Below are 20,385 nucleotides of genomic sequence, written 5' to 3' on the forward strand. Positions count from 1 at the left end.
GTGACAGCCTGTGGCATTCACATTCTCTGGAAAAATCCCTTCGCCCAGGGTTTTTCTCCTGAAGCTGAGAAGCCTCAGAGAAAAGGAAACAATTCCTATCTCATTTGCTTCTCCTGTGCTGTGCTCATGTGGAATGTGTTTGGGGATTGTTCACCCACAGGTGATTGTTCCATTGGATTCTGCTGGGAGTTGTTTTCACTCTTTGGCCAATCAGGGCCAAGCTGTGTCAGGACTCTGGAGAGAGCCACCAGTTTTCATTATTATATTTTTAGCCTTCTATAAGTATCCTTTTTGTATTCTTTAGTATAGTTTAGTATAGTATTCTTTAATATAATATGGTATAATAAAGTAATAAATTAGCCTTCTGAGAACATGGAGTCAGATGCATCATTCCTGCCTTTTCTGGGGCACTTCCCAGCAAATACAATAACAGCCTGGTGAGAGAGAGAGAAAGCTGGATTAGTTTTCTCGTTATTTGGTCTGGGAAGCTTTAGGGAGCTGGAGAGAAATAATGATAGTCAAATATTAAAACAATCTGCAGGTGGTGTTTTTAAACAAGTTGTTTTGCTGTTATTCTCATAAGGTTGTTTATAAATGGGTGTCTTGTTAATTAGGCAATCATGTGAAATGTATTGATTAAAGGACCAATCAGGTGCACCTGTAGCGAACTAAGGTATAAAAAGGAGAGGATCAAATAAATGGGTCTTTTGCCTTCTAAAAAAAAACATAAATCCCAAAACACACAAACAAAAAACAACAGGCTGTCACATCCACACATTGCTTAAGTATTTGAAGAGAGGTGTCACAGGAAGCAGTTTTTGTCAGTGTCTAAAGGCACTTTTGCTCATGCTTTCCTTGTCACTGCTGGCCAAAGTTGGTCCAAAGCTGGGGGTGAAAAGGCAGGGAAGAGGTGTTGGTCTCCACCACTCTCCCCCTTCCAGTCCCTCTTGCCTGAAGGATTTTAAATGTCAAGGTCTATTTATTCTAAAAATACCAAAGGCTTTTGTAAGTGTAATAGCTACCTGTGTTACTAATTCTATTTTTGTATCATGAGTCAACTTTATCAAAGCTGACTGATTTCCCCATCCAGTATGCAGGGGTTTGACCCTATAGAAAAAATAAATCTAAAATGCTGATTTATTTCAATGCAATTCTGATTTCCATCCAAACTAACACACTGCAATTCAAGTTCTGGGGAAAAGAACCTCTGATTATTCAGTAATAAAGATGGATTTCTTTTAGCAAGAGTAAATGTCAATTTGATGTATATTTTACTTGTTTGTATACAAAATATAGAGTGAATCCTCCTGCAAGGAATCCAAATGGCCCTGGCTCCAGTTGCCACCAAGGCTGAGGAGCAGTGGGTGTATGTGGCAGTCTGGGGGGCACAGGCAGCTTTTAGCCCTTCTATATTTAAGCATATCATGACTAATACACTTCCAGCCCCATGTTGTTAAAGATTATATAATTAAAATTTTTATGTAAATTTGGAAAACTGTTGCTTTCTCCCCTTGTGGGACCTAGGGATAATTTTCAAGCTCTATTGCTCTTGTGAGAAGGTTCAGTTAAGCATCAAGCAGCATCTCCAGGTGTCTTGGAGGACAGTTTGTCCATCAGTTCAAGCCTTTGAATTGCCCTGGGATTGGGAAGTGCTGTGCTTAATGTAAACTGCTGGTGCACAGATTGATGCTCACAGCCTCTGGACAGTGCAGAAGCTGGATAACATACATTTGTAAGCATTGCCTGTTGTTTTAGAGTACCAGGAGATAGGTTATACAGTGTCATAAATTATGCAAGGTGCTAATTAAGTGTTGCAATTTATCATCTGGGTGTTTGAGGAGCGGCTTTAACTGTAGGAATGCTCTGCTTGGAGTTTTAGACGGTCAATTCTTCCCTGCCCCGTGATGTCCTCAGCTACCCCTGGGCACGTGAGCAGCAGCTGGGTGGGATGAGGCTTTGCCAACCTTTGCCTGTGTCCCTTCCTCCAGCAGATTCCCTGCGGGAGTTCAGCAGCAGGTCGGGGACGGGCTACGTCACGGAGGAGATTTGGAAAAAAGCCGGTGAGTGCTGGCGGTGACCGCGGCCGCGTCCTGCCGCATCAGGGCTGAACACAAGGCACACATGCTGCGGGTGTGCTGTGCAGAAACAGCAGGAGCCCAGCTGCAGCAGCGCCCCGGGATGTGCACATCTGGCTGCCATCATCCCCACCCTGCCTTTCCCACAGGGCTCTGCTCCTCTGTGATGCCACGGGGATCCCGTGGTGCTGAGCCCGGCCTCGCCGCTCGGTGGATGCTGGTGCTGGGGCTGTGTTTCTGTGGGAGGCTCCCCTCACTCGCAGGGTGGTGGGTAAGGCTGCTCTTTCCTTCCAGAAGAAGCTGTGAACGAGGTGAAGCGGCAGGCCATGTCGGAGGTGCAGAAGGCGGTGGCCGAGGCGGAGCAGAAGGCGTTTGAGATGATCGCGTCGGAGCGGGCGCGCATGGAGCAGACCATCGCCGACGCCAAGCGCCAGGCCACCGAGGACGCCTTCCTGGTCATCAACGAGCAGGAGGAGTCCACCGAGGTGAGCTGCCAGGGGACAGCCTGGCAAGGGCTTGCCAAGGCTGCAGAGTCTCCAGGTCAAACCTGCAGGCTCCCACCTCTTTTCACAGAATCGTAGATCACACAATGGGTTGGGTTGGAAGAGACCTCAAAGATCATCTCATTCCAAGCCCCTGCCATGAGCAGGGACACTGCCACTAGACCAGGGGGCTCCAAACTCCATCCAGTCTTCAACACCTTTTCCTTTTAGAAGTCTTTCTCCAATCAATAACTAAAACACTGCACCAGTATCATCCAAAATCCTTTTTAGGGTTTGCTGGCAGGGATTCAGCCTGAACAATGTCTGTGGACACGTGTGTGTGCAACCACTGGGTTCCCTGAGCTGGACTCAGTGTAATGACCAGGGATTTTGTGGGATTGAAAGAGGTGTAGAAGCAAAGAGAAAAGGGTGCTTGAGCATGCAGCAGTTTAGCTCAGAAATTATGGTGGTGTACTTGATCTTTGCAGGAAAGAAATTTCTGTTTTGTGGGCTTGAAAATAGGGCAGGGCAGAAGCTGGGCTGCAGGAAAGGCTCTTGGACATTCCTGGTGGTCTGTACCACACTTGCATGTTGGATAAGAAGGGATGGATCTTGGTTTGTCATAGCCACTGCCATGTGCTGAATGGGTGCCTCAGAGAATCTCTTTCTACTCCTCAATCACCCTCCCTGTTCCTTAACAGGAAGTTCACTTGGTAGAGCTTTTGAGATTTTGAGCAAGGGGAATCAGATGGCTGATTCTTGCACTACCACATCCCATCCATGTGGGCTTTGCTCCCCATTTTAATTTCTCTACATGTACAAGAGCAGAGGGTTTGTATCTGCGGAGCAGAAATCTGATGGGACTGTGCTGTTCATGTCTGGGATGTGGGGGCAGCACGTCCATCCCCTCTCCTGGTGGGTTTCAGCTCAGCTGGGGCTCGGGAAGTGTGGCCAGAACCTTGGAATTTCTAGGTGTCATTCCAGAGAATGATGTCCATGCTGCAATTCCCAGTGAAATTGCTGGGGGTTGAACGCACCAGTCGCATGATGGGAGTGGGTGGAACTGCTCAGGAAGCCATGGAAGGAATGAAGCAAGTAGTGATTGCTCCATAGGGGAATAGCAGAGGAGTGTCCTCCTCCTCCAGCTGTGCTGAGGAGCAGGCTGGGACCTCGGGAGCTGCTGAGCACCCCTGTGCAAGCCCTAGAGCCCTTGTCTAAAAGCTGTCCTGTGTTCTGGCACGTCTTGTAACCTTTGCAACACAGTTGAAAAACACTTGAAGAGTAAACAGCTGCAAAGGAGTGACCCAGTTTTCCATTAACTACTACAGCCTTTGGTAGAGGCTTTTTGGTCCCAAGTCCTGCTTCTTCTGGAAGATGGAGGACTTGGGGGACACAGGGGCTCTGGAGCAGCTCACTCCAAAGTGAACCGGTCAGGTGCTTCACTGCCAGCCCATAAATCATCATGGTGAGCTGGTGGCTCTGGTGCTGAGCCTGGCAGTGGGAATCTCCCAGCCCTTCCCCAGGGCAGGGCTGCCTGGTGGAGCCCAGCACCTCCCAGCACCCCCCTCCCACAGCTCTTTGCTGGTGGTCACAGCAGCCATGTCCCCACAAAGGCCAGCTCTGACAGAAGCTGCGTTCCCACAGCTGAGCTTCCCTCCCCAGTGCGTGTTTGCTACGCCCTGGCCCAGCTGCAGGGAAGCTGCTCCCCCGTCCCTCCCCTCCCCAGAGCAGCTGCAGCCCTCGCTCGGGGCTGGCCCCTTGCCCTGCGCTGCGAGGGAAGCGGTGGCACGCGGAGCCACCAGCTGACACCTCTCCCGGCGGCCAGAGGGGCTTTGCTGCGCTTCCACGTTGAAGCTCGGGCTCTGGCAGTGTTTCCACCTGGCTGGGAGGCTTTCAAATGAGCAATTGCTTTTCCAAATTGGCCTGCTCCAGCCCCTTGTGCAGCGAGGCAGGGTGCGGAGCAAATGGTGCCGGTGCAGCGCCGTGATCCCCGCGGAGAGCGCTTGGCTGGGAGCGAGACCAAAATAGAGCTGCTTAAAACAGGAAATAAAAAGGCCCAATAGCAGCATCTGCAGCCTGGTTTTCAGTCCATGCCTGCTGTTTCCTCTCTGCATTCGGGTGGGTCTAGGGGAGAGGATGTGCCTGGAGCAGTGTGACAGCGGCTGTGGGCAAACAGCAGTGGGGGTTAGAACCGTTGGCAAAGAGCTGGGAAATAGCAGGAATTAATGGATTGCTCATTTCCATATTCTCAAATCTGGGCCAGAGGGGATGAACAGTCCCCTCCAGAGCTGAGTCAGCACCATCCTGCAGCTCCCAGGGAAACTAAACTGTGTCCAGTTCTGGCCCCTCAGTTTAGGGATGTTGAGATGCTTGAGTGCGTCCAGAGGAGGGGAAGAAGGCTGGTGAGGGACTTGGAACACAAGCCCTATGAGGAGCATTTGAAGGAACTGGGGTTGTTTAGCCTGGAGAAGAGGAGGCTTAGAGGTGACCTTATTGCTCTCTACAACTTCTTGAAGGGAGGTTGTAGATAGGTGGGGGTTGGTCTCTTCCACCAGGCAGTAACTGACAGAACAAAAGGACACAGTCTCAAGCCATGTCAGGGGGGGTATAGGTTGGATATTGGGAAAAAAATTTCCACAAAAAAAATAATAAAGCACTGGAGTGCTCTTCCCAGGGAGGTGGTGGAATCAGCATCGCTGGATGTGTTTACAAAAAGGCCGGACATGGCACTTGGTGCTGTAGTCTACTGAGGTGTTAGCACATAGGTTGGACTCTGTGATCTTGGAGGTCTCTTCCATGCTCGTGGTTCTGTGATTCCGTGAGCCCCTTTCAAGCACAGTGTCTTTGTCTTGCAGAGCTGCTGGAACTGCGGCCGCAAGGCCAGCGAGACGTGCAGCGGCTGCAACATCGCGCGCTACTGCGGCTCCTTCTGCCAGCACAAGGACTGGGAGAGGCACCACCGCATCTGTGGGCAGGGCCTGCACGGCCAGAGCAAGCCCCTGGCCCTGCCCTCGGGCCGGGTGGCAGCAGCAGCCAAGAGCCTCGATGGCATCCCCAGCCCGGCCCTGGAGAAGACCTCGGCCACCACCTCGCGCTCCTCCACGCCAGCGTCCGTGACAGCCATAGACACCAACGGGCTCTAGGAGGGAGGCCTGCCTCCACTCCACTGGATGAGTTCCTGGGGTTTTGAAGCTGAAAACCCCCTGCAGCAACTGTTATCACTTGACATATTTGACACATCGGAGCGCAGACCCTCCGGCTTTGCCCTCTCATCCTGCCTTTTCCTTTGTGGCTCGTGGACTGGGGTGAGCCTCGCCTGCAGCATCTCCCTGCTCCTCTCAGGGGGACACCAGAGCAGTGTCAGGACCTGGGGGGCACTGGGCACACGCTTGGGGGACCTGGACTTGGGGGAGAGGGCTGGCACACACAGGAGATGCTGAGAGTGTGGTGCCCAAGCAGGGAGCCCTGTCCTTGTGGCATGCTCAGGCTCGCTTCCCAAGGTGTCAGAGCCACCACTGCCTCCTCCTGCCACCTTTCCTTCATAAAATCCGTGTTTTTTCCCTGCTCCCAGGCAGCTGTGCCTCAGGTGGCTGTGTGGGCTGGCTGTTGCTGTGAACAGACCAGAGCCAATTTCCCAGCGGGAGCATCTCATCCTCTGTGCAGTGGCAAAAGCTGAGCCCACTTCTCCTGCCTCCAGGCTGGCAGCTGAGGGTTGCAGAGAGGGAGGAGGGGATGTGGCTGCTCCAAAACAAGAGGCAGTGGCAGGGAGGTGCTGCTGGATGGCCTGGGTTTCATCCTGGTCTGTGGTGAGACAGACAGTTGGGTGTTTCCTGGGTGGGGCCTCTGCTGGGGGAACACGTGCACAGCAGATCTGGGCTGGGTGCAGGTGCCCTTTCCACCTGGGGGCCCTTGGTTTGTTTTTTCACTGCCTGGAAGCTGCTGGTTTGTGAGTTCCTGCTGTTGTTTTTGAGCCCAGGGAGCCTCACTGGTGCGAGAGGTTGTTTACAGCCTGTGCTCTCCACTCACACCGGTAAAAGAAATGCAGGACTGGGTGTCCTGTGTGGATTTTTATCCCCTGCTCCAGGGGATTCCTGCAGTGCTGCATCCAGAGATGCCCAGGGATGTGCATCCACCTTCAGAGACTGTCCTGAAACCCCAGGATCAGAGGATCCCCAAACCAGAGGATCACGAGGTCCCTGGGGAAGGGGGCCAGCCTGGGGAGCTCTGTCCATCACAGAGTCCCTGCTGTGGGGTGGGAAAAGGGACTGGGGGGAGCCAGGGCAGTGCAGGCTGTGACAGCACAGCCCTGCAGCAGGGCTGGCCAGCAGTGTCACACAGGGTGGCAGTGGCACAGCCCATGGCAGGGAGGGGACGTGCCCTCCAGGAGCTGCTCCCAGCTCCCACAAGGGCTCTAGAAATCCTTCTCTTCAGCACAGCTGTGTTTGGGACTGTGTGTGTGCCACTGCTGGGCTGGAGCCCGGTGAGGCAAGTGATTCCCAATTTATTTTTGATCACTTTTTCAGTTGGAGGGCGACAATGGAGCTGTAATGAGTTGTCATGGGGGTGAGCAGGGAACCTGCTGCTCCAGCCTGGCCCCTTGGGAAGCTGCTCTTGTGGGATGGAGCTGGTCTGCAGGGTTTTATTAAAAAGCCACGAGGTCTCCTGGTGTTAAGGTGAATCCCACAGCTCCAGTGGCCCTGGGGATGTCTGTCCTGTGCCCCCAGGAGCTGATGCTGGAGCACACTGGCATTGAGGCAGCTCCCAGTGGGGTGGCACTGGAGCCACCCTGACCTGCAGCAGCCCATCCTGGGGCTGTCAGGAAGGGACTTCCTGCCCTAAGGGACACTTGTGGAACAGCCTCAGGTCATTCCCACGTGGTTGTGGTGTCCCCTCCTCACGTGCAGCCCCAGCCTTGTGCTGTGGGGGTGTGGTGGCAGTGCCAGGCTGGGCTGGGGGAGCAGGGCAGGGCTGGAAGGAGCTGCTTGTAAATAGATTGTCTTCCATAATTCTCATGCAACGTTGATGGCTGTGTATTAAAATTAACCCCAGTGTAAATGAATGAAATACTAACAGTCATGATTAGAATGATTGCTTCTTTTCTTTTTTGTTGATTTTTTTAAAAGATGGAATGATAAATGTGAACTTGGGTGTGGGAAGACATTGGGTTAAGGTTTCTATTTTTTTTTTGACATTTAATTCTGTAATAGAAATTTGTTACTTCATTCCTGTGCATAACTTATTTAATGTCCTGTATAAAGGAACCCAAACTGTTACAGATGTATTTAGTTTGTTCTACTCAAAAGTAGTCAATAAAAAGACTATATTCATCCTCCAGCTCCCTTCTCTCTGGGAAGGGGCAGAGGTTTTCAGCAGTGCTCAGGCAGCTCTTGGGGATTTTGGGGAATGCTGCCACACCTTGGCCTTGGCCAGGGGACTTTTAGGGACAAAAATTGCCTCCCTGTGGTGGTGATGTTGTGGGCAAAGCCTGGGAGCAAGTGCAGGCAGAGCTGCAGTTCAGCCCTATCCTCAGTGATTTCTTTGAGTTTATAGCTCAGTGTGTTGTTTTCTGAGCTTTTTTTAAATGATCTTTTTTTAGGTGAGCACAGAGCAGCCTGCAGGGCTCTGTCTCAGCTGGCTGCCACTGCCAGCCCTGTGCCCCCCAGGGATGCCCCCTGCCCACACCTTGGCTTAATCTGAGGATTTCGGTCTCCAGGCTGCTGCAAACATTAATCCAGTGGTGAAAAAACCCAAAACTGAGGGGTGAACCCCACCCAGGGCTGGGGAGGCAGCTCAGGAATCCCAAACCAGTGCCTGCTGCAGCTCTGCCCCTGTGGCTGCCCCTCTCTGACCCCCCTGGCTGTGCCCTGGCACAGTCTGTCCCTTGCTGATGGTGCTGCTGTGGCTCCAGCATATCCCTGCATCCCCTGTTTGTCACTCCCAGGGGCAGCAGTGTGGCCCTGCAGCTGCCCCTGCTGCCCCACGGTCCCAGCAGATCCTGGCTTTGGCCAGGGGCAGCAGCAGGGACTGATAACCAGGGAGACAGTGGGGTGCTTGGGGATGTGTCCCCGTGGGGACAGGGACAGGCCCTGCCCCCATCCCTGGGAGGGGCATTTGTGCTTTGGGTGCTGAGCCTGCCCTGGGCTGGTGGGGTCTGGCAGTGCCCAGCTGGGCTGGCAGCAGCAGCTGCTGTCCCTCCAAGCAGGAGCTTCCCTGATCTATGCAGGTGGCTCCTGGCATCAGCCAGGTCAGCCCTGGCACCCCAAAGCCAGGCAGCTCCTGCAGGAGCAAAACAAGCACCCTAAAAACCAGAGACCTGCTGTGCTGTCACCCCCTGGGGCCAGGGGTGCCACCGTGTCAGACCCACCCAGCACAGCGTGTGGGGGTCCCCAGGAGGCAGCTTCAGGCACAGCTTGTCCTGCCTGCATCAGGGACTGGGGCAGAAACACTCAAAGCAATGGTTCTGCTGGAGCAGCACCCACGGGGAGTGGGAGAAGAGCTTGGGGGGTAGCAGGTCCTGGGTGAGTGAGGATTGGGGTGCAGGCACCCCTGGTGCCACACTGCTGTGAGGACAGGCAGGGGCACAGGGATGGTGTTCTCCAGGCCAGGAGCGTGGCTGGTGTCCCTCCTGGCCCTGTGCCCTCCCACTCCCTGCACTCTGGCTGTGACAATGCTTGTTTTCCCGGCTCAGCAGAGGATCTGCTGCTGCAGCAGCACCAAGGAAACCCCAGTGCCAGCCTGGAGCAGGTGGGGTCTGCCCCAGCCTTCCCCCCTCACGTAGTGCCCCCAGCCCAGCCCCCTCCCCACTGCCCAGGCTGGGTTCTGGCAGCTGAGGAAGCAGCAGAGCCTGGAGCCCCTCGGCCTTGCCTGGCAGTGGCATGTGCTGGGGACAGGTCCAGCCGTGGGCACAGCTGCTGGGGCACAAAGCCAGCCTCAAAGCCACATGCTGCCAGCGTGGCAGGGCATGGCCAGGTACACCATGCCAGAAGTACTTCATGAAATGTTTTTTTCCCTATAAAACACTCTTGACAATCCATATGAGGCCACCTGGCTCCTTGGGCAGGATGTCACAGCTGGCCAGGGCCGTGTCCCCCTGCCCATCCCTGGGCAGCCTCAGAGCCAGGAGGAAGAGGAGCTGAGTGCAGGAGGGACTGAGGGCAGCACCAGCCCCGTGTCCCCCCGGGGCCAGGCTGCCACCCCACCCACAGCCCCCACAGGCAGCTCGGACACTGGCTTAGGAGCAGGAGAAATAAATAAATTAACATGAAAAGAGCAAAGGAGCGAAAACACTGGCAGGGCCGGGGGCAGGCAGCCCCCGCTGGCCACAGGAGGGAATGGAGGGACAGGGAGGTGACAAAGGTGACAAGGGCTGTGCCCAGGTTCCACGTCCTCCCGCATGCTGATGGTGTCCTGGAGAGCTGCCCCGGGTCAGTTGTTGTTCATGATCCACCAGGAAGCTGGGAAGAGAGGGAAAGCAGGGACCTGAGGACAGTGTGGGACTGGGAATGGGGATTTGGGGTGGCAGAGATGGGGGACCTCACCCTGCGGGTCCCTGGCTCCAAAGCACCCACCCCGGGAGGGAGCCTGGAGAGGGTGAGCCCCTGGAACTGTGCAACTTCTGCAGGAGAGCACTGGGAACGTGGTCAGTGGCACTGGCCAGTCGGGAGCAGCACCAGCAGTGCAGGATTCAGTCCAAATTATCCATGTTTTATGAACTAATATTTTACAAGACCCTGAAATGATCTCTGAAAGCAAACTGGGGCTGAATTTGGTTGCCAGTCCCCCCAGCTGGTCCCACTTCCATGGGTACCCTGGGAGTGTGGCTGTTCCCTGTGCTGCCTGCCCTGCCCCAGCACTGGGCTGGAACCCCTGCACTGAGCTGGCAGCACCAGGGCTTTGCAGAGCAGGTTCAGGGCTTGGGGGAGACACAAAACGAGGCACCAGCTGTACTTGGGGCAGGACTCAGCTTATCTGCTACCCAGGCAGTGTCCCTGCTCCTGGCTGTCCCCACCGTGGGCAGGGGACAGACCCCAGCCCACACAGCCAAACCTGCTGGGGACAATGGGTCTCACCCTGAGGTTTGAGCTCATTTAGGTCACCCCAAACCGATTTTCTGCCCTGAAGGGAGCCACAGTGCCTGCTCCTGTTCTCCTGCCCTCTGCAGCACGGGCAGGGCAGGGCTGAGGCAGCCTCACCTGGGAAGAGCATGGTGGTCAGCAGCTCCGGGGACTCCAGCAAGCTGAGGATGGACTGCTGGAAAGTCTTGCTGCAGCTGGACTGCAAGTGGCTGTCAGACAGGGTGCAGGGTCAGGGGGGTGTGGTGCCAGGGCCCTGTGCCCACACACAGGGACAGGGCAGCTTCTGCACCCCCAGCACCAGCCCCTGCTCCTGCCCTGCTCCCCAAACCCTTTATCGGGGTGCTCACCCCCGGGAGTGCAGGTGGCCCCAGGGCAGAGCAGGGGGACAGGCTGGGCAAGGGAAGGGAGCAGTGGGCACCCCCTTTGAGCCCCCCAGCCCCACCCCTGGGCACTGTCCCACCTCCTCCACGAGGTCACGTCCTGCCAGAACTCGTAGAGGATGAAGCAGGCCTCGTCCGTCAGCTTGCAGGCAGAGACACTGTGGGGACAGAGTGACCCTCAGCAGGGCTGGGCAGGCTGGCACGGCCCTGGCACGGCCCTGGCACAGCCCTACACCAGCCTGGCACGGCATGGCCACGTGTGCCCCAGCAGCCCGGGGCAGCAGGGCACTGCTGTGCACATCTGCCTCCCATCAGCTCCCAAGGCACAGTTTGGGTGCATTCACAGCTCCAGAGGGTTCCAAACCCAAATCCTGCTCCACAGCTCCCGTGTGCAGGGGGCAGAGGAGCTTTACAGCTCTCTCACTGGTCTTTGCTGCTGCCCAGGAGCCAGCACGTCCTGTGTTTTATTATTTTTTTCTCCTCCCCAGCACTGACACAGCTCTGCCAGCCCCTTGGAGTAGGTGGGTGTCACCCTTCACACGGGGGGAAACTGAGGCACGGGGGCAGGAGCTGAGCTCACAGCACAAACCCCCAGCTCTCTGCCCCCAGAGTGATAAATCCCACATTCCCTGGGGCCCAGGAGAGGCTGGGGTGGAGCTGGGGAGGCAGCCAGGGGTGACTGCAGTGCTGGGGTGCGGGGCCAGGGGAGGCAGCTGTGCTGGGTGCAGCAGCAGCAATTCCAGCTGAGGCCAAGCCTTTGCTGCAGCTGCTGGAGGAGGCCAAGCCCCGGGGGACAGCACAGAGTGTCACCCAGCAGCTCTGGGGCTGTGTGCCCTGCTCCCACACGGGGCTCTGTGTTCCCTGCAGGGACCCAGCCCCACGGAGTGCCCCGGGCTCGGCTCCAGCCTTTGGCTCATCACGTGGAGAGCCAGCCCACACAGCACCCAGCTTCCACAAATAGCCCTGATGACAAAAAAGGCTCGGCTCCAGCCTTTGGCTCACGTGGAGAGCCAGCCCACACAGCACCCTGCTTCCACAAATAGCCCTGATGACAAAAACCCCATCAGTTCCAAAAAAAAAGCCTCTCATTCTCTCCACCACACGTGTCACAGCGAGCATCTTCCTTTTGTTTGGACTGAAAATGTGAATTTGCGCTGTTGAAAGTGAAGAGCTGAGAAAGGACACTCGAAACGGGAACAGCAGGAACATTCCCTGCTGGAGGAGCCTGGGGTGTCCCGTGGGAGAGGGGAGGCAGCAGCTGTGCCATCAGGGCCAGGCTGGCACTGCCATGGCCCTGCAGGGCTCTGGGGCAGCCTTGGCCTCACCCAGGGTGCTCGTGGCAGCTTCCCACAGGCTCTCCATCCATCGGAGAGCCCTGCCCTTGGCCTTCCCTCTGCTTTTGAGTCCTTCAGCGCTGGAGGAGCTGTGCACGCACTCACAGGAACAGGGCACAGCCACTCCTCCTGGCACAACCCTCCCGCTGCCCGCCAGGCACTGGTTCTTACTGGGAACACCTGCAGCAGCCGGGATGGCACTGGGGCACACTGCCTGCCAGGCCAGCACACAAACATCACCCAAAGCCCTGTGTCCCCGAGGGTGCTAAACCCGCATTTCTGGGGGATCCAGCCCCGAGCAAACCGCACTCACTGCAGGCAGCTGCTGTGCCCGGCCGTGCCCTCGGTGTAGGAGCGGAACGCCTGCCGGAACTCCTCGATGCCGCTCGTGGCCACCGAGATCTGCCGCTTGGCCACCAGGATGTGCTGCCGAGGGACAGCGCGGTGTCAGGGGCTGTCCCCTGCTGCCCGGCCCGTCCCCGGGCTGTCCCCGCTGGGCAGCTGCGTGCAGGGAGCAGCAGGACAGGCTCCATCCCGGGGGTCCTGCTGCTGGTCCCCCACTGAAAGGGCTGGGGGACCCCCCCGCCCGGCTCTGCGGGCACCCCCAGCACCCCGGGGTGGGGGCACCCAGCTGCGGGCACTGCCCGGGGCTGGCAGGGACACGAGGCACCTGCGTTTGTCCCGTGGATGGTCCCAGCCCTGCATCCCACCCTGCATCCCAGCCCTGCATCCCAGCCCTGCATCCCACCCTGCTCCATCAGCGGGTCACAGCAGAGCTCCCAGGCTGGGCAGCGTGTGAGAGGGGTCACTGCAAACCACGGGGACAGGGACAGGGACAGGGATGGGGACAGGGAGAGGGACAGGGATGGGGACAGGGAGAGGGACAGGGGCAGGGACAGGGATGGGGATACAGACAGGGACTGGGACAGGGACAGGGACAGGGATAGGGACAGGGACATGGACAGGGACAGGGACAAGGATGGGGACAGGGGCAGGGACAGGGACAGGGATATAGACATGGACAGGGACACAGACTGGGACAGGGACAGGGATAGGGACAGGGACAGGGATGGGGACACAGACATGGACAGGGACAGGGACTTACTGCATCCTGTCCCTTGCACATGGCTTCCTCCTTCAGTGGCTCCAGGCGGGGGCTCTGCGTTAGCACCAGGGAAAAGCCAGAGTTACTGGGTAAAACCAGAGTTACTGGGTAAAGCCAGAGTTACTGGGATAAACCAGAATTACTGGGATAAACCAGTCACCAGGAGAGCTCTGCAGCAGGAGTGGCACCGACCCCGGGGACAGCTGGGTGCCACCCCAGGGACACTGCCTGTGGCACTGGGGGAGGGCAGGGCTGTGCCCTGCAGCCCTGTGGGGTCAGTGGGGCCTGATGGACCCCTCAGCACCAGGGGAAGCCAGGCCAGGGTCAGCAGAGCTGGGGGAAGGGGATGCAGGGCTGGGGCCGGCATGGCTCTGTGACAATGCCAGGGCTGGAGAGGGGGCTGCTGGCACGGGAGGGGGGTCCCAGCACTGACGTGGCCGTGCCCAGGTGTGGGGCAGCCCCAGCACCCCCTGGGCACACACCTTGCACTCCAGCTTCTCGATGAGCTGCTGGAGCCTGTTGATCTGAGCCATCCACTGGCTGTTGTCCTCGACACAAACACCTACAGGGCAAAGGGCACAGAGGTGTCACCCAAAAAAAGCTCAGTTTTGTCACAGCCAAAGCTTGCCCAAGACCCAAAACCCACAAAAGCTCCAGGAGCTGTGCAGGAGGGCAGATGGACACAAGCCACAAGGTCAAGGTCACTCTCAGGGACAGCCCCCAGCCCAGGGAGGGCCCCAGGGCTGGCACAGCATCCCCTGTGCCTCCTGCTCACACACTGCTCTAAACCTCGGATTTAATCCAAAAAACTTGATTTTTTTTCTGTTGCCCAAGAGATACAACATCCCCCAGAAGCTGCAGCTGGCATCTGGGCAAGATGCTCCAGGCTCCATCCTGGAGGAGCCCCCAGTGCCCAGTGCTGCTGGAGATGTGGCACTTGGGGACACAGGTCAGTGGTGGCCTTGGCAGTGCTGGGGGAATGGCTGAACCCAATCCTGGAGATCTGTTCCCACCTTACTGTGAATCTGTGCTGGTCCCACACCCCCTCCAGGCTCCAGCAGGACACCAAGAACCCGAGGAACAGCAGGTACCTGTTGTCAGCATCCCAGAGTAGGGGTCTGTTGGGGACAGGCAGACGTTCTTCTGTCCCCTGCGCCCACACCGCCTCCCTGACCTCAGGCCAACTGAAGTCTCCGATTTCTTGACCTCCTTTCTGGAATTTAAAACAAACAAACAAACAAAAAAAAAAAAAAAAAAAAAAAAAAACCACACAAAAAAAAAGAGACACCAAAACAAAAGATGGGTTGAAGTCATTCCTAGAGGTGTGAGCTCAGCACTGGGCTGGGAAGGGGCTCCTGGCCGTCCCTCCCAGTGAGGAGGGGCTGGGGACAGGGGCTGGGCACATCCCACCCGGTACCTCTCCCGTCCCATCCCGGTACCTCTCCCGTCCCATCCCGGTACCTCTCCCGTCCCATCCCGGTACCTCTCCCGTCCCATCCCGGTACCTCTCCCGTCCCATCCCGGTACCTCTCCCGTCCCATCCCGGTACCTCTCCCGTCCCATCCCGGTACCTCTCCCGTCCCATCCCGGTACCTCTCCCGTCCCATCCCGGTACCTCTCCCGTCCCATCCCGGTACCTCTCCCCTCCCATCCCGGTACCTCTCCCGTCCCGCCTGCTCCTCCACGGTGTCCACGGCGCACTCGAGGGACACCTGCAGGGACTGCAGCTGGTGCATGGTTTCCCGCAGCAGGAACCGCGTCAGGAACTGCTCCATCTTCGAGGCTGTCTCGTACCTCTGGGGGAGAGGGGACAGCACCTGTCAGATCTGCCTCTGTGCAGGGGCAGCAGAGCCACACCGGGGAGGGGCTGTCCCTTAAATAAACCAAACGGGGATGGTTTCAATCAAATTTTAATTATCACCACAACCTTGGGGGCAGAAGTGTGGCTGTGGGGCAGAAGAACCCTCGGGGTGCGTTGCTGTGAGATCACAACAGGGAATACAACCACGGTTCCATGGGCACTGCCAGCCCTGGCCCAGCGCTGCCAGCTCCAGGAGCTGTGCAGGAGGGCAGATGGACACAAGCCACAAGGTCAAGGTCACTCTCAGGGACAGCCCCCAGCCCAGGGAGGGCCCCAGGGCTGGCACAGCATCCCCTGTGCCTCCTGCTCACTGCAGGGCTGGGGACAGGGCTGGGAGCCTGTGGTGGCCCCCTGGGTGCTGGCAGCTCCTGCAGGGACCCCCCACCACTGGCAGCCCAGGCAGGAGCTGGCTTTGTGCCCTCTCTGCCCAGGGAAACAGTGCCAGCCTGGCTGCTCCCCTGAGACATTCCCTGATGAATTTCTGACGGGTCCTTACACTGGGGGTGTAAAAGTTCAACCAGAGGGGCATGTGAGAAGCTTTGGGGAGAACAAAGGGGTCACTGGCCTGGACAGTGCCCAAAGAATGGGTCAAGAGGCACACCATGCCACAGGAGCAGGTCTGGGAGGCACAGAGAGCCAGGGAAGGGCCTGGACACACACAGAGGCACCCCAAACTCCTGCCCTTCTCTGCCAGCTGGGATCACAGATCCTCTCAGCTCCTCTCCGTGTGCGATGGGCTCTGCTGGCAGCAGCATTTATAGAATTATAGGATGTTAAGGGATTGGAACAGACCTCAGAGATCATCCAGTTCCAATCCCCCCCTTCCACCTTCCACTGTCCCAGGCTGCTCCAAGCCCCATCCAGCCTGACCTTGGGTACTGCCAGAGATCCAGGGGCAGCCACGGCTGTGCCAGGGCCTGCCCACCCTCACAGTAGAGAACCTCATGCATTTAATACCCAGCATAAATTTCCCCTCTTTCAGTTGAATCCCATTCCCCTTTTCCTGTCACTGCAGTTCCTGACAAAGAGTCCTCTGTCACTTCTCTGTAGCCCTTCACACTCTGGGAAGGTGCTGGGAGGTCTCCTCACAACCTTCTCTTCTCCAGCCTCAAGAGCCCCAGCTCTCTCAGCCTGCCTCCAGAGGGGAGGTGCTCCAGTGCCCTCAGCACCTCTGTGGCCTCCTCTGGAATTGCTCCAACAGTTCCATGTTCTTCTTACGCTGGAGACACCAGAGCTGTGCACAATATTCCAAATGGGGTCTCACAAGAGCAGAGTAGCTGAGAAGAGTCACCTCCTTTGACCTCCTGGCCCCTCTCCTTCAGATACAGCCCAGGATTTGGTCCAACCACTCAACTTTCATGTCCAGTGTTCACTTGCTTCCTTAAAACCACCTGAACTCTGTCCTTGCACTGTTAGAAAATCTCTGGAGAGAAGGAGGGATGCTCAGCGAGACAGGGAGCGAGCAGCCAGGAGGGACAGACCCAGACACTTCCAGAGCAGACACTGCTGTCCTCCAGTGCAGAGCAGGCACCTGAGCCTGGTTTGCCCTCACCAGACCCCTCTTGTTCCACCGCAGGCTCTTCCTCCGTGCCCGGCGTCCCTGCGGAGCGCCAGCCATGCTGAAGCCCGCCGTGGTCATAGACAGCGGCAGCCGCTTCACGCGGGGCGGCTTTGCGGGCCAGCGGCAGCCCCAGTGCGTGCTGAGGACGGTGCTGGTGCCGCCCTGCAGCCTGGGCACGCCGTGGCAGCCCTGCCCTGGCACGGAGAGCCCGCGGTGCTCGGCCGCAGCCCTGCGGTGCTGCCCGCTCAAGTACGGCCTCGTTGAGGACTGGGAGGGCATGAGAGCCCTGTGGAGCCACCTCTTCTGCTGCTGCCTCAAAGTGTCCCCAGAGGAGCACCCGGTGCTCCTGGCCGAGTCCCCGTCCTGCCCCGCCGCCGACAGGGCGAAGGCGGCCGAGGTGCTGTTCGAGAGCCTCGGCGTGCCCGCCCTGCACCTGGCCAACACCGGCTTCCTGTCGCTCTGCGCCCACGGCAGGGTCTCCGGGCTGGCCGTGGAGGCCGGGGCGGCGGTGTCCCACGTCACCTCCGTGCTGGGGGGCCAGACCCTGAGGAAGGGCACCCGCTGCCTGGGGGTGGCCGGGGACCAGCTGTCCAGGCACCTGCAGCGGCTGCTGCTGCAGAGCCCCGCGGAGCCCTCGGCGCTGCAGGCCCTGACGAAGAAGGTGCTGACCCAGCTGAAGGAGCAATGCTGCTACGTGTCCTTGGACTACGAGGGAGACCTCCAGAAGGGCTCCCATGCCCCAGCCAGGTTCCAGACCCCCGATGGGCACTGGATCACCCTGGGCAAGGAGCGCTTCTGCTGCCCAGAGCCGCTGTTCCGGCCAGAGCTGCTGCAGCTCAGCTGCCCCGGCCTGCACCAGCTGGCCGGGCAGAGCCTGCAGGCGCTGTCCAAGCAGGCCAGGAGACACATTCTGGGCAACATCGTGCTCTCTGGAGGCTCCTCCATGTTTCCTGGCTTTCCCGAGAGGATGTGCTTGGAGCTGAACTGCCTTTTCCAAGGAGCAGGTGTGCACATCGAGGTGCTGGCGAACCCCCGGAGGGGCACGGCAGCCTGGGCTGGGGGCTCCATGGCAGCCTCGCTCACGTCCTTCCAGCACTCGTGGATGACAAAGGGCGAGTACCAGGAGCACGGGGCTGAGTACGTGCACACGAAATTCCAGTAGAGAGGTGGCAGCCATCCCCGGTGTCACTGCTGGAGTGGCTGAAGCACTGCCCTGCCACGCGGGCAGCTGCAGCAGCGGTGCCCCAGTGGCTCCTGCGCTGCTGCAGGGGTGCAGAGTCAATTAAAGTGCCCCAAAAGAAACAAAGTGCTTTTCACTGAGACTCTGGGTTATTTCCTGTCTAAGGGTGTGTCCCATCGGGCTGGAAAACAACTGGGGCTCATGCTGGGGATCCAGGCCACGCTGACAGCCTGGTTTGGGTACACTCAGGCGATGCTAATGCTCCAGGCTGCCTTTCCCAACTGGAAATGCAGCTGCCAGGATGAGGAAGGGACCTTCTCCAGCTGTCAGCACTGCAGGGCCCCCAAGGGAGCCACAGGTGTGGGAGGAAGGGGCTGAGCAGGGCAAGGTCTGCACAGCGCCCGCACTGCAGCCACTCACTGCAGGAGGTGATTGCTCACCCTGGCACTGGAACAGGTCAGCGCTGGCTGAGGAAGATGAGCTGGAAACCAGGGAACTGCTTTCACCCTTTAATTTTGGTCTAGAGGTCGTTTGGTGCTTCAGGGAGCTGATTCAGCTCCCTGGCAGGCATTTCCTCACCTGGCTTTGCTGCTGCCTGGCTGAACTGACCCAGCTCGGCAGATGATCAGGAAGGGATCAGGACTTGTGAAGGAAGCAGCTGGGGAGCACAGCCCAACTGTCACAGCAGACTGCTGTCCCCATGGCCAGCCCCGTGCCAGCTCCTCAAGGGACACAGAAACCACAGCATGTCACCGTGAGCCCTGAGAGACAGGACCAGCAGCGGGAGGGCGAGGCAGGAGCCTCCCTGAGATGGAGGAGGGCTGGCTGCTCCCCTGGAGAGCCTCCAGGAGAGCTCCATCCCTTTCCTCGACAAGGCTGGAGCAGCATCCCTGCCCTCCCTGTGGTGTCCTCGTGTGACCCCAAGGCTGCAGCACCCAGAGCTGCCCTCACCCCCCCCAGGCTGCACGAACCATGTCCAAAATAATGTCCAGCAATGCCGCTCCATTACTGGGGTCAAATATTTCCAATTCCTGCTGCGTTTCTCTCCAGCACTCTGAGGATCTGGAATTCCAGAAGCTCTGCACAGAAGGATTCATTGTAACCCTTCCACTGCTGGTGTCAAAGAAAGGGAGCAGTGGGGAGGGTCCTGAGCCCCTCGTGGTTCTCTGGTTGCTCTGTGCCAGTCCAGGAGCTGTGTCTGACTGGGCACAGCGGGATGGGAAGGGAAGGGAAGGGAAGGGAAGGGAAGGGAAGGGAAGGGAAGGGAAGGGAAGGGAAGGGAGAGGATGGATGCTCATCCCCCAAGCTCTGGGCTCATCCTGGAGTCAGCAAAGGATGGTCAGAGCCGCCCCAGCAGCAGGGGCCAGGGGGATGGGGGTTTCATCCCTGCTGGAAAATGAATCTCATTTTCCTGCCTCAGGAAGAGGATGGCAGCAGCACTGACAGGATGCAGCCACAGCAAACTGAGTTCCAGCTCTGCATCTCCAGCCTCCCCCAGCCAAGCATCCCACGTGTTCCCACAGAGCCTTCTGTGCCCACAGTCCCAGAAAGGGAGAGCTCAGGGCTGGGGATCCCTGCCCAGCCTTCCCCTCCTCATCCCAGGGTGTGCAGGCACTGGAAGCCCTGCCAGCACTGCCTCTGTGCCTGCCCAGCTCTGCCAGCCTGGACCCATTCTCTGCTTGAAGGGGAACAAAGACACTCCAGCCTCCCCAGGACACACCTGGAGTGAGGGAGTCCCCAGGGGCACAGCAGGAACATTATTCCCCCACCACACAGTCTTGCACAGTCTGTTTTGATGCCTCAGGTTTAGCTTTTATATTTTTCAGATTCTGTGCTGCTTTAGTGTGCAATTCTGAGCTTCATATGAGGGAATGGTGAGCTCTCTGCACTGAGCAGGGAGACAAAACAATTCCTGCTCTAGCTGGGCACCAAGGACAAATGATCCAAACCTCAGCCCAAGAGCACAAACAGCGTGGGCTGAAGAGAGAGAAACAAGCAGGATGGGACTGCATGGGCTGGAGCTGGAATGGGACAATGAACTCCAATCTGCAAATGGATCAGAACTGATCACAGTGACAGACCCCGTGAGCGCTCGTGCATTTTGGGACCATTTTGGTTCATCTTGGGTGCAGCCCTGGCTGGGCTCTTGTGCTGCCCAAGGTGGATCCATTGAGGCCTTTTAATAAATCCCTGCTTTATTCTTTAGCTCTGTTCTAGGTCCAGCTCTGTTCTTTAGCCTCTGCTCTAGGTCAGCCTGTACAAGGCATCAGTTTCACTGCCCAAAATCCAAATCCAGTCCCTGTCATCCCTCTGGCAGCACTGAGAGCCCTTC

General features: G+C 57.8%; 2 protein-coding genes across 6 annotated transcripts in view; one reads left to right on the top strand and one right to left on the bottom strand.

The window, feature by feature from the left end:
• The window catches only part of CBFA2T2 (CBFA2/RUNX1 partner transcriptional co-repressor 2), a 59,146-nt gene extending 51,262 nt beyond the window's left edge, over positions 1-7,884 (top strand). For 2 of the 5 annotated variants that reach the window (XM_039728137.1, XM_039728141.1), the window contains exons 9-11: positions 1,989-2,060; positions 2,370-2,560; positions 5,413-7,884. In XM_039728137.1, coding sequence (XP_039584071.1) covers positions 1,989-2,060; positions 2,370-2,560; positions 5,413-5,700 — 551 coding nt within the window. In that variant the 3' untranslated portion in view covers positions 5,701-7,884. The remainder of the gene's footprint in view (positions 1-1,988; positions 2,061-2,369; positions 2,561-5,412) is intronic. The other 3 variants (XM_039728139.1, XM_039728138.1, XM_039728140.1) reach the window with 3 other exon arrangements.
• Positions 7,885-8,002: 118 nt separating this feature from the next.
• The window catches only part of NECAB3 (N-terminal EF-hand calcium binding protein 3), a 32,002-nt gene continuing 19,619 nt past the window's right edge, over positions 8,003-20,385 (bottom strand). The window contains exons 6-13 of the mRNA XM_039728136.1: positions 15,111-15,247; positions 14,543-14,664; positions 13,934-14,013; positions 13,452-13,505; positions 12,660-12,772; positions 11,093-11,170; positions 10,750-10,841; positions 8,003-10,011 (exon numbers count right to left, since the gene is read on the bottom strand). Coding sequence (XP_039584070.1) covers positions 9,983-10,011; positions 10,750-10,841; positions 11,093-11,170; positions 12,660-12,772; positions 13,452-13,505; positions 13,934-14,013; positions 14,543-14,664; positions 15,111-15,247 — 705 coding nt within the window. The 3' untranslated portion in view covers positions 8,003-9,982. The remainder of the gene's footprint in view (positions 10,012-10,749; positions 10,842-11,092; positions 11,171-12,659; positions 12,773-13,451; positions 13,506-13,933; positions 14,014-14,542; positions 14,665-15,110; positions 15,248-20,385) is intronic.

This window comes from Passer montanus, unplaced genomic scaffold (assembly GCF_014805655.1).
Source record: "Passer montanus isolate IOZ18808 unplaced genomic scaffold, ASM1480565v1 scaffold64, whole genome shotgun sequence".
In the NCBI taxonomy this organism is placed as follows: Eukaryota; Metazoa; Chordata; class Aves; order Passeriformes; family Passeridae; genus Passer; species Passer montanus.